A 12677-nucleotide genomic window follows, 5' to 3' on the forward strand; every position below is an offset into this window, starting at 1 on the left:
GCTTCAGAGGAAGGCCCTGCCTACCCAGGCCTTAGACAAAGGAGAGTTTGCTCTCTTGTACTTGGGAGCACCAGGAGGAGGAAATAGCATCACTAATATAATATATCACAGAGACCAGCACTGCTTAGGATGGGCTGGCTGAGTAAAATCTTGGTTTAAATGGAGGCAGCTGCAAAAACCTGCCTGGAGAGACAGGAACTCCATTAATCCCCCTATCAGCCATTATCAGTGGAACACTGGGGCAGACCTTGACTGAGCAGAGGACAGTCAGTGTCCCAGACTGATTCTACACAGGTGAAAGCTCAGCAGTCCTTCAGCACCACCTCACAGCCATTTCAACTGGAAATAACACAACTACTCCTGCTTCTGAGAACAATTTCGTATTTTCCCAACTTTCTTTTTGCCTTCCTACTGCTTTTATGGGGGTGAAATTTGCTTTGCCGTATTCATAATATGCATCTTAAAGAACTGAAAACTGCATTTTGGCAAAGGGTTTCATCAGTTTTTTATGGTTTTCATTCAGCCTCTAAGCTCAGCATAACTGGCATAAGAGTCCCAGGGCACCTTCCATCCATAATCAATTTCTCTGTGTCCAATGTCATTATTCCATTTGTTTCAATTTTGGTGAATTGTTATGATAGCAAATCCTTTTTCTACAATTTATCTTGCTGAAGTTCCCAAAATAAAATTTTATATAAAAAGTTAGATGACAGCAGGCTGGTCAGAAAAGCATTATTTTCTTTTTCAGTTCTGTGAGTGTTACACATCTCTGGCTGATGAAAGCAGCAGCGGTGTGATTCTCGTTGTAATTTGTGCAATATTCCAGTCAGTAATAGTGTCTTGTTGAAATATGCATGAAAAAGTCCATAACATTAGTGTAATGGACACACTCCAACACATCTTTCTCATCCAGCTTCCTCATAAAGATTTTAAATGACTGTCTTAATTAGATCTTAATATTAACAGGAATATTACATAAAGCTAAATGAGAACATAAACTTCAGCTGAAAGCTACTTCTACCCAAACCCCTGCCCTCTGCTCTGCACGCACCAAATGGTTTTGGAACATTTTCATGCTCCATCTTGGTTCTACTGACTGCTCCTTTTTAAGCCTTTAGCAACAAATCAAGCTTTATTTTTTCCTTAACAAAACCTTCCAAATCTGTCAGAGAAAACAAGGGGTTACCTTGCTTAAGGTCAGATTCACAATAAACTTGATTACTACCCTGGCATTTCATTGATCAAAGCACTAGGGAACTAATGAGAAAATGTACAATACAGTAGATTAACTTGGTCACTTCCCTCTTTTATTTTTCTTTTTATTTTATTTTTTTTTTTAAATAATGTCTGTTTCATCCTAATGAGCTGTTACAGAGAGTTCAAACAGAAATTTATTGCTGAAGGTCACTGTACATCTTCTCCATTCACTAACAACCAAGTTTTGGACTCTTCTAGGAACACCCAAAGACCCTTTCTGGGGCTGCCCAGCTACAGGTATCCCTGTAAAGCAGGTACATGTACAAAGTTCTGGCAAAGCAGTGCCTGTTAGATCTGTCAGGATATTCCTTACAGTAATGAAGACCAAGTGGAGACTTGTGCCTGCATTGTTCTATTAAGTTTCCTCTTGTTTCCATATCACAGCACGCTCAGTCAAAGCTATTTTGGTGCTTCACTGATCAAACTGATTTTTCCCTTTGATGATAATATGAAATATTATAGGATAATAGGGTTGTTATATAATCAAAGTCGACAGCAGGGAGCTAAATTTGTGTTGTTTTGATGAAGAGCACATTAGTGTGACATAAATAGACTAATCTGATTTATTATTATTATTTCTAATGCTTAATAATAGGGAATGGTAGGGGAAATGAGACTCTGGGGAATGAGAGTGCATCACAAAGTGATAGCAGACATTAGGATGTCTAGTCATGAGCAGCACCACTACTACCTGCTCATAGCTGAATTTCAAAAGAGTGAGTAGTGAGCAAGAGAAGTTGTTCTGAGAGAGATTATATCTTAAATTGAATAAACTCAATAATGTACTAGCCAAAATATTCTGTGAAAAGCAGTGTTGTGAGAAGAAAACATGTAGGGCAATAAGAAGTCAGAACTGACAAAAGTCAGCTCCCCTTTCACTGGCTGGTTTTTCATGTTTAACTGAAAAGCTGGGATTAACCTTGGACAAAAGCTTCCCTTTCATGATTCAGCCTGTTCCAGTTCCAGGCAGCCCAAGCCATTATTCACACATCAGTCAAGAACCATGAAAATAACTAAAGAGAGGCAGATTTTGCCTTGTGTTCTGATGTGCACATGTGAGGGTTCTTGTGTCTGGCTTGCAAAGTCCTACAAGAGTTTCCTTGCAAATGAAACATCCTGCTACTTCAAAATCCCATGTGTGGCAAAAATATATGTTGGACACAACTGTGGGCTCTTCAGCCAGAAAATAAAATAAATAAGCATATTTGAAAATCCCAAAGAATGCAGATACATTCAAGCAAGACACTTTCAAACACATACACTGATTATAGCTTTTAAATTTAAAAATATGGCTACAGACATCTACTCTGGCTCCTTCATACCAACATACACAGATTTCTTCAACTACATCTACAAACTTCAACTAAGCTAAAGCAGAGCTATTATAAAGCCATTGAGTTTTAACGCAGAGACTCTAAGTGGCAGATAACCCATGATATGATGAGGTAAGTTTCTCTCCTGGTTAAACACCCCATGTATTAAAATTGACTCTTCATTTATGGTTCCAGAGGGAAGATTTAGTAACAAATCAGCTAGAGTATGTAAAGTTTCCAACCTCTCCAGTTCAACATGTTTTATAAGACATTTAAAGATGATTTTTTTATGTGCAGCAGAAATAATAATTTCTTCCTTTCCTAAAGAAAAAAAAAATTGATGCAATGTTTTGTAAGATGCAACTGCTTTTTTTTCTTTTTGAAGATGTTGCTAAAGGTCCTGTTACCAAAATTCTCTTTTTCCAGGCACAGAATTCAACTTGAATTCTGCAAAACCCCAAAACATTCCCAGCAACTGTACATGATACAGAGGTGTATATTCCAGGCATACCTCTCTCCATAGCAGGAAAAGAGCCATACATTTATTTTCACTTCTGGGATAACAAACAAAGATGAAAAAAAGTGAATTTGGAGAGCACTGTGAACCCTATGGGCTGTCAGGGGAAACAGCTCAAGGTATCAAACACTGAGGTGGTTTAATACATCCTGAAACTGCTTTTTTAGGTATTCTTGCTTTGATCCTTCTGCCATCAGCATTTGCCCTAGGACGTGGTACTGCCAGCACAGCATTGATGCACCCAGCTTGCCCCACACATTACTCTGAAAAAGTCCATTGTCATTAAGAATCCTGTAAGTTCTTCACCAATCTTAATGTAGGATTTCATGCCACAGCAATTTCTACACCCAAAGGAAGCTGCATAACGGAGTCAAAGTCATTGATAACTTGCTTGTCATTTACTTACTGAAAGACAGATGTGGAGAACATGAGCATATTTGATAGTTAATAATTTAAAGCCAAGGAGAAGACAACAGAGGAGGAATGACACTCCTTATTTCTCCCTGTTAATGCTCTTTATAAATGTCTCTTTGAGAGGGTATCAACATCCATCAGCACACAGAGCTCAGAGCTGGGCACACACCATCTAGTTTTTAAGGGTAAAAAAAGGATTATTGCTTTTACACTGAGAGCACAGAATGGTAGAATCAGCAGGAGGTGATTAGTGCCAAAAAGAAATGGGTTTTGTATGGCAAATTAACACGGAAAGCGATTTAAAAGATAGAATTAAATCAGAGACAAAGGTGCAGGTTCATAAAACCCCCAGTCCTACTCTTGTAAAATCAAAGATAAATCTCCAAAAGCACTAAATCCCATGTAATCACTGAAAATTCCTATTCTGTTAAAAGGGAGCTGGATTAGGCCTCTAATTAAGTTCTGTAAAGTCTGTTTGGTCCAGATGAACAACTGAGAGATGGACAATGTCCAAGGAACAACTCTATGACATGGTCTCAACATCCTCCACTACAACTTGCCAACACAACTGCTCCTGCTGTTACCCTTCAAACACTGGAGTAAAGCTATTTTTGCCTGTTACTGCTAAATGCATTTTTCCTTTGCTAGCAAAAAAAGCAATATCACATCTAATCTCACAAGTTCCCAGTGAGCCAAACACAAGATACTGTCCCTTGAATTCTTCCTGAGACCAACAAAGGCTTTCCATTATTTACAAATCAAAAGCATTTAGAGACAATCATCTTTATTTTTTTTTATTTAAAACAAGGAATGCCCTGTCACTATTATATAAGAAAAAATATACATCCTCCTATTTATACCCATCTCAACCAAGCATTCCAAAGAATAGAAAATCCTATTCATGCAGGTAATTGCTGCACAAAATAATAATAATAATAATAATAATAATAATAATAATAATAATAATAATAATAATAATAATAATAATAATAATAATAATAATAATAATAATAATAATTTATAAATAAAATTGAAATAACAAAATACACTCTCCTGTTCCAACAATTTTTCCAATTTATCCTAGGAATTCTGTTTGCAAATTGTTGGAACAGTTGAAAATTATAAAATTAAATATAGTTAAATTAATATGATTATTTGCTTTTGATTATTAATTCCATTGCTAGTTTTTCTTGTGTTTTTATTATGCATACCAGTTTTAAAAAGTGCATGCTTTATTTTTTTGTTTTTTTAATTTTGAACTGGCAAGCTAAAATGATCCATCTTCTCCTGCCTTTTTTTTTTTTTTAATGTTAATACAATCTAAAATCTAGCATTAAAAAATTTACCATGATACACCTGGTATATTGACTGCTTATGGCGCATGCTTCTCTTGGCAAAAAAAGAAAACCAAAACAAATTGGCTCCCCTCCCACCCTCCCCTTTCCTTTTGGAAGCAATCTAAAAAAGCAGGCTGGAACACAACTGCTTCAAGGGCAAAAGAAAAAAATAATACCTGATGCTTTAATTTTTGTCACATGGCACTGGTTGTGGAATTGCACACGCACACACACAGGCACACACACCCAGCACTCACACAGGCACACGCACACACACTGCAACCTGCTTGTGAGGAAAAAAGTTAGTTAGGTCAGGAGTGCCAGTGGCACATGAAGGCTCCCAGCTGTGTGTGCAACTTTGGATTTGGTACCCACTTCACGTCACCTTGAATCCTCTGACATCCACCAAGGGGGTAATGTAAGGCATACTTTGCTGGAACAGTAATAATCCATGCTTCATGCTCAAGAGCTGAGTCTCAGAGGAGGACTGGCTTGCTCTACTCCCTTTGGCCTCGCTCCGTCTCACTCAAGGAACAGAAAGACCCAAAACAACAAAGAACTGGGAAAAACAAGGAAAGCAAAATAAGACCAATCCCTTTAAATGGACTTTCGCCGTTTCATCAGCCTGTGGTTATCTGTAAAGCTGTGCAACCCAGGTGAGATGGAGCTGACAGGAGATGGGAAAAGGCTGTTTTTTAATGTGCTTGGCGAGATCTCCTCTATCTTGTAAGAGATGGAGTGAAAGTACTGGGGGTTCAGCTTCGAGCTGAACGAATTTTGGTGGGACACCACCCGGCTGGTGTACTCGTGGGACCTGTAACACATGCAGGAACAAACTGACTGGAGGTCTGTCACCTCGGCCTTGTAGCGTGGCCGCCCGTGCTGGGAGTCCTCCTGGATGTGGATAATCATGCTGTTGCGGTTCCCTGCCAGGGACGCCCGCTCCTCGGCATCCCTCCTCTCATCCTCACTGTTCATGGTCAAGAACCTGAGAACAACCAGATTTAGAAATGCCCCGATGACTGTCAACCCCACTAGAATGTACATAAAGCTAAAAGCCACGTAGAGAGGCTTCTTCTGAAGGGCCCCTTTGGTCTGCAGGGCAACATAGTCTCCAAACCCTATCGTAGTCAATGTTATAAAGCAGTAATAGTAAGCGTGGAAAAAGCTCCATTCCTCGTACTGGGAAAAGGCTGCTGCTCCAATGCAGAGTGTCCCCATGCAGGAGAAGAACCCCACAGTGACCATGTTTTCCATGGAGACCTCGGTGCTCCTCATGCCACAGCACTTTTTGATGCGTTTCAAGAGGTACTTGACGAAGGTGTTCATGCGCTCGCCCAGGCTCTGGAACATGACGAGGGTCAGAGGGATCCCCAGCACGGCGTAGAACATGCAGAAAGCCTTCCCTGCATCCGTCCCTGGGGCAGCGTGTCCGTAACCTGGAGGGGGGATGGAAACACACCACAGTCAGTGTTATGAGTAAAAAAAAGGTTATCCATTTTTTTTAAAAGTTTGGGGAGATACAAGTTGAGCTGGTTGCTGGCAGAGGAGAGTTCTTCATGTTGTAATAACCTGTTAAGAGTCGGTCGTTAACTCCCTATTGTTGAGAATTCCCCTTTTTGTCAGTACCACCCTGCCTGCTGCCAGGTGGATAACCCTTCTTGGACAGTGAAAGGAGGGGACATTGCAGGGCATGCAAATGACCTCGAAGCCAGCATGCCACAGGAAAGCCACCCACCAAACTTACCAAAAAGACCTAAAACCAACGAGCCAACACAGAATTAAGAGATCAAAGTGATGTCTGGACGTGAGAACAAAGTCCGGAGCCTGCAGAGACTCTGAGACCCTTTTTTGCCCCTCGCCCTAGCAAAGGAGGACCTCGGCTAGAGGCAGGACCCTGGAGGTCAAACCAAAAAAGCAAGAGATTTCCCGATGCTCTCGAGAGGACGGAAGCCCCAGCTCTGCCCACAGACCAGTGGACACAGCACTCTTCCTCTTCCTCCGTGCCACTCCTGGAAGCAGTGGTGGGGTGAGTGTGGGCCCATCTGTTCTCCCCACCCGAGCTGATCACTTTTAATAAAAGCATTAAAAATAAGAAAAGTCTCCTGCCTGTGTTTATTTCAGTCAGCAGGGCAGGGGATGGTCACGGTTCCTCCATCAAGCAAGCCACACAAATCACTCTGATGCTGTTACAGACATATTTTCTGAAAAATCCTTTCACTAGGATCTTTTCTCCTGAGAAGCTGAGAAGCTTCATCTTCTCGATGTTTTGCTGCTTTGGAATGTGATTTGGAGAACTGTTTACCCAGCATGTGAATTGTTTTTACTTGAGGGCCAATGACAGCCAGCTGTGTCAAGGCTGCAAGCAGTCACAAGATTTTATTATTCATTCCATTCTTTTCTAGCCTTCTGATGTTTCCTTTCTCTTTTCTTTAGTATAATTTTAGCACATCATTTTCTTTTAATATAATATACATCATAAAATAAAAAATCAGTCTTCTGAAACATGGAGTCAAGATTCTCATCTCTTCCCTTGTCCTGTCGACCCTCAAACACCACCACATGCCACCACAGCCAGATCCAAAGCTGCAGGGACACTGCAGTCACACCATCGTCCCATATCTCCTCACCCATGCCCTGTGTCTGAAGTAAACAAGGCATAGAACAACAACGTTCACACAGGAGTGGGAAAGGTGAAAGAATGAGCAGCCTGTTCTGCCTCAATGTTCTGCCTCAATGTTCTACCTCAACAATGCTGAGTCTCCAAAACAGGGTTATATCACATTGATTAACTGAAGAAATTTCATATCTGTTCAGTGTTACAGGCAAAAGTGGAAATTTTAGAAATAGATGGACTTTCTCAGGGTGTTTTTGAGAGTAGTTGGTGTTCTGTCCCAAAACCAGAGTATAGTGATGGCATCCAAATTTTGTGTCTGCTGACAGCATGGAGTTAACAAATCCACAGGCCCACCAGCCAAAGAAATTCCTTTTGAACTCTCCCATACTGAATAAGCCTTTCTCCTAGTTACCTAATGAAAGTGACTCATTGCTGGAACACCATAGGAATTTAGGGATTTAATGCCCATTCTACCTTTACCTACTGGAAGAATAAACAACTTACCAGCTTGTGCCATAGTTTTACAGCCTTGACAGTATGGAAAAGGCAATTTCATCAGGATGTTAAACTAATCCAAGAATAGAGGATGTACCACATTTCGCAGCATAGTTTTCAGATGGGAAAATCATGGCTAATCATTCTAAATCAAACCAAAAGCGGGGGGCTGTTTTGATTTTATAATTATACCTATTCAGATTACATTGCTTTAAAAATCTACATTTCGTACAGGTGACATTTTAAGTGACTGTACCAAAGTCTCCAAAATGAGATGGCTGGGACCCACTTGCCCTTTGTGTCCATTCACCAGGTGGGTACCACTATCTAGAGTCCCTTTACAGTCAGTGAGAAGAACTGTGAACTTCACAAGGGCAGTTCCTGTTGTGTACACAGAGATGTTTAAAACAGGTCAGTGAGTTATTCTCAGGAGACAACTATTTTTCTACAATCATTATAATAGAAATCTTGGGACAGAATTCTGTTCAAGATTAATACACCTACATTTATGTATCTGCTGGTGTACTATGTGTCCAAACTCCTGTAGCAGTCAACTAAAATTCTATGCAAACAGGCAGCAGTGAGTTTTTTTGCTGACCATCCCAAGTCTGGCAGGAAGAAATGACAGCTCTGAGTGCTCATTGATCATGTTCATTAGGTCCCCATTAGACTGACTAGACATCTGTTGACCACAGAAGAATTTAGATACCCACAGCACTGGCAGACAACTACCTGTAAACAGCCAAATGAAGATATCCTAATCATGATGGTCACCTTGATTGACTGTCTCCAGTGCAGCCGCCTGCACTGGAGATATTGAGGGTTTAAATCAGTTTTCCAGAAAGAACCATCTAGCTTTATACCAGACCCCTGAGATATCAGGATACCCACAGATGGCTGGCAGAAAAAGCACAGGGCATTCAGCAGACCCACACAGATCTTACAGATCTGAAGATGGAGGACAGGTCTGACATGAGATACCACTGAGGAGCCCTGCTCATCTACTTTAGACTCAGGTCATGGACCTCTGAGTTTGTCTAATTATTTTTCTAAACTGTTGACACTGCACACCTCCTCAATCTCCTGTGGCAACAAATTCCAGAAGTTCACTATCTGCTATGTAAAAAAGGTACTTTTTAATTTCAAGGATATCTCCTTGTTTCAGCTAGAACATCTTAGTTGCAGAATTGAAGCTCTAAATCTTTCTTATCTACCACCTTCATGTTTTCAGCTAAACTCAGCTTTATCTCTGCTCTCAGGTTTTTTCTGTCTAAACTGAAGCCACAGCCTTTTTAACTCATATAGCAGAAAGCACATTTCCTTGATCATTTCCATGTCCTTCTCCGGATCTTTTGTAGCTCTGCCACACCAGTGCTGAGGTGCAGAACGCAGAATTCTGCCTTCCTCTCAGGATGGGGCTGCATCTCAGAGTCTGCACTTTTACTAGAACTAAAATACAAACACCAGACAACCTTCAAAATGTAAAGCGAGACTAGACAAGGAAAATAAAACAAGAAAACCAGCAAGAATCCCCTTCAAAAAGCAACAGGTTTATTCTTAGGTCAGTTGGTATTTGTTGATGGATGGGTTGTAAAAACCACTTTACAAAAGAAGCACAAAACTCAAAACAGGAGGTTCTTCTCCAGGTTACGGAGGAAAGAGTTTCACCTGTTGTATTGAGCCAGGTAGTCTGTTCATCATAAAAAGCAGTTTCCAAATTACCTGGAAAAGGAAGTGTCTTCACCAGATTGATGATGGGTTAGTTCCACCTGACTGTCCCTCAATAAAGGCTATAATTGCCTCTCATTACTAAGATCAGCTTTTGAACTACAGGGGTGTTAATTAAACCAGGGACGTCTTCCTATTTTATAGCTTTAGTTACAGATGATAAAGAGAAGGAAAGCTTCAGAAAATGTGATTTTCCAGATGGTTGCAGAGATAGCAGTTGGTGGAAACAACTTTTACTTTGGGTTCTAAAAAAATATTTGGGGTGAAAAAAAGTTTATTTTCATCTCACTATATCCTTCCCATCAAATATATCCCCAAGAAACAGTTTAGGGACATAATACAACATTAATATTATGCGCTTGCATGTTATCTCACAGTTGAATTTCTAAGATTTGTCACTGACTTTGTAATTATTTATGCCATAAAATACAAATATATCCACATCCCTGTTTTACAGATAGGGAAGCACAGACACCAGCAGGCTTTAGTTTCCCTCCAACTCACATATGTAGATAGAAAATCCAGAAATTCTGACTTGTATTCTGCCCCAAGTCATACTCATGTTCCCCAATATCAGATAAACGTCTCTTACTGCATTTTCACCATGAATCTGGGGTAAAGAAAAAATTTTATTAATGAAGCTGGAATAAGACTCTACAAATAGATTAATGTATAGAGGATTAGAGACACATATTTATCGTATACAACATGGCTATAAGGAATTGCCATTGCCTTAAACACTCTGAAATGAGGGGTGTGAAAATACCCCAAAGACAGACCTAGCTTTCCATTACTTAAGCATTGCAGAACCCACCCAGCATTGTACAGAGTAATACATGGAAAGCAAACTGCAGCAGTGCCTGTTCTCTGAAATTCAGTATTTTTTAAATCTATTACAAACCATTGCCTTCTTAACATCAGAGACTGCCTCTGGGAAAAAGGGGAAGGTGAGTAATTGCCAGAGGAAGAGGGGCACAAAGGAGCAGTAATGCTGGGAAAGGACACAGGTCACAGTCAGTCTTCAGGGAGTTGGGTTTTACTTGCATCACGGAAAGGCAGAAGTGGAAGCAACTGCCTTGGTAGAAGATTCCAGCTACCAAAATTCTTCCTGATTTCCTCTACACAAATGTCACTGCCCTTTAGCAGAGTATAAAGAGATGACTTTGTGTCATCATTAAGAAAAACAAGGCTTAAAGAAAAACAGAAGCATTAATGATGACAACAGGACTTCTCTCTCTTCCATGGTGAAGAAAAAATATCAAACAGGAGAGACCTTAGTACTGGGTACAGGAAATGCATCCCTTAATAAGCCACAGAGCTGAGGTAAGAGTGAGAAAGGCATAGAAGGAGCTCTACACTGGACCACACCTGAACAAACACTGCCCATCCTACTCCAGTGCAGTAACTGCTTTGCTGAGGTACCACAATACAGCAAAGCGACCACAGCAGGCAGTTTGTCTGCTGTTTAATGAGATATCATTGGAATGATCAAGGAAAGTCTAAATAACTCTAACTCTGATTGGATGCAATGCCATTAGGGCTCTCCCTCACTATCAAACCCCCTCCCAGCTGCTTAGGCTTTCCAGATAGAGCTCATCTGGGCAGGCACCAAGAAGAATAGCTTGGCACAAAGAAATGTCATGTTTCAGTGCCACTTCTGGACTGTGACGCATCAAAACCCCACAAAATCCATCTCCTCCCAGTCAGGGAACAGCTGTGCTACAGACACCAAGCAGAACTGTAGGAAAGTGTAGGCAAAGGAAGAAAAGAATCACACTGCAAGGGGTAGCCCCAAATCAGTTCTCTGTTTGGATCTTCCCTGTCTTTGGTTTTTCCAGGCCTTGTCCATTCCCTGATGAAAAACTCTCAAAGAACTTGTGCACCTCCATGTAATTCTAGAAGAAAAAAAGAATTCTATTTTGCTGTTTGCCAGAGCGTAGCTATAAAGGTCTGAAGAAAAACCACTTAGAGCCTTCTTCAACATTTATTTTTCTATGGTGCCTTTTAGATAGACACAGAGAGAAAATATTCATTACAATCTCTATGAGGTCCAGCTGGGGAACACCCCAGTATATTTCTCTGGGTTCTAAAGAGACATTGTCCTGGTGTACCAGCCTACAAGCAGAACCTGCAGAGGAGCTCTGTGCACACCCACCCTGAATCCAACAGTGACCACAAGGAGATGGCTGAGGAAGAGCAGCATAGGAATGCTATGATTACATATGAGTTTTCCCCAAAAATTTATGTATCAGCTTCATTATTTGGTGCTCAGGGATTTCTTAAGCCAGCTTTTGCTGGGTTTAGTAACACAAAATTAATTTCTCTTTCATGAGCTTGGGTATTGTCCCTTTCATGTCTTTGACATCCTGTGGCAAGAAGGTTCACAGAACAACCATCTGTTCTCTAAAAAAATTGCCTTGCTCCTTTACTTCCCTTTAATTTCTATCAATTTATGGCAATGGGATCTTGTTTTTGGAAGAGACCAGAAACAATCATTCCCCATTCCCCTTCTTTGTGTCACTCATGACTTTATAGACCTTTTATCCCCAAAAATGCCATGTTGCATTCAGGCTCCAAGGAAGTACCTCTGACACTTTGCAGCCCCATATGGGCAGAGCAGCTTGCTGAGATCTACATCAGTGATTTCTGCACCACACTCAGCTGCAGGGTACAGACAGGTCTGCAACATCTGTCCTGTCCTCCAACACGAATTCTCTGAAATAACACTTTGCTTCTAGGGCAAAAAGAATCTTAAACTAATTCATGCTACTGTAATGATGCAGACTGCACTGAATAAGTAAATCCATTACAAAAACGAAATATTATGGGAAAAAATCCTGCATATATTCAGTGTGTTGCATCTACATAGTAGCCATTCCAACACTACAAGGAGTATCTACTCTAGCAAATTAAACTGGGCTCAAGTTCTGCCAGGGGAGCTTTAGGTTACATATGAGGGGAAAAAATAATGAAAAGGAATGTAAATCATTGGAACAGAT

The 12677-nt window shown here is 40.5% G+C and overlaps 1 protein-coding gene across 1 annotated transcript in view; it reads right to left on the reverse strand.

Annotated features, from left to right (window-relative positions):
• Window positions 1–4976: 4976 nt before the first annotated feature.
• KCNK9 (potassium two pore domain channel subfamily K member 9) overlaps window positions 4977–12677 on the reverse strand; it is a 90014-nt gene continuing 82313 nt past the window's right edge. Inside the window, exon 2 of the mRNA XM_064706730.1 lies at window positions 4977–6277. Coding sequence (XP_064562800.1) covers window positions 5436–6277 — 842 coding nt within the window. The 3' untranslated portion in view covers window positions 4977–5435. The remainder of the gene's footprint in view (window positions 6278–12677) is intronic.

Source organism: Zonotrichia leucophrys, chromosome 2 (assembly GCF_028769735.1).
Source record: "Zonotrichia leucophrys gambelii isolate GWCS_2022_RI chromosome 2, RI_Zleu_2.0, whole genome shotgun sequence".
NCBI classification, from domain to species: Eukaryota; Metazoa; Chordata; class Aves; order Passeriformes; family Passerellidae; genus Zonotrichia; species Zonotrichia leucophrys.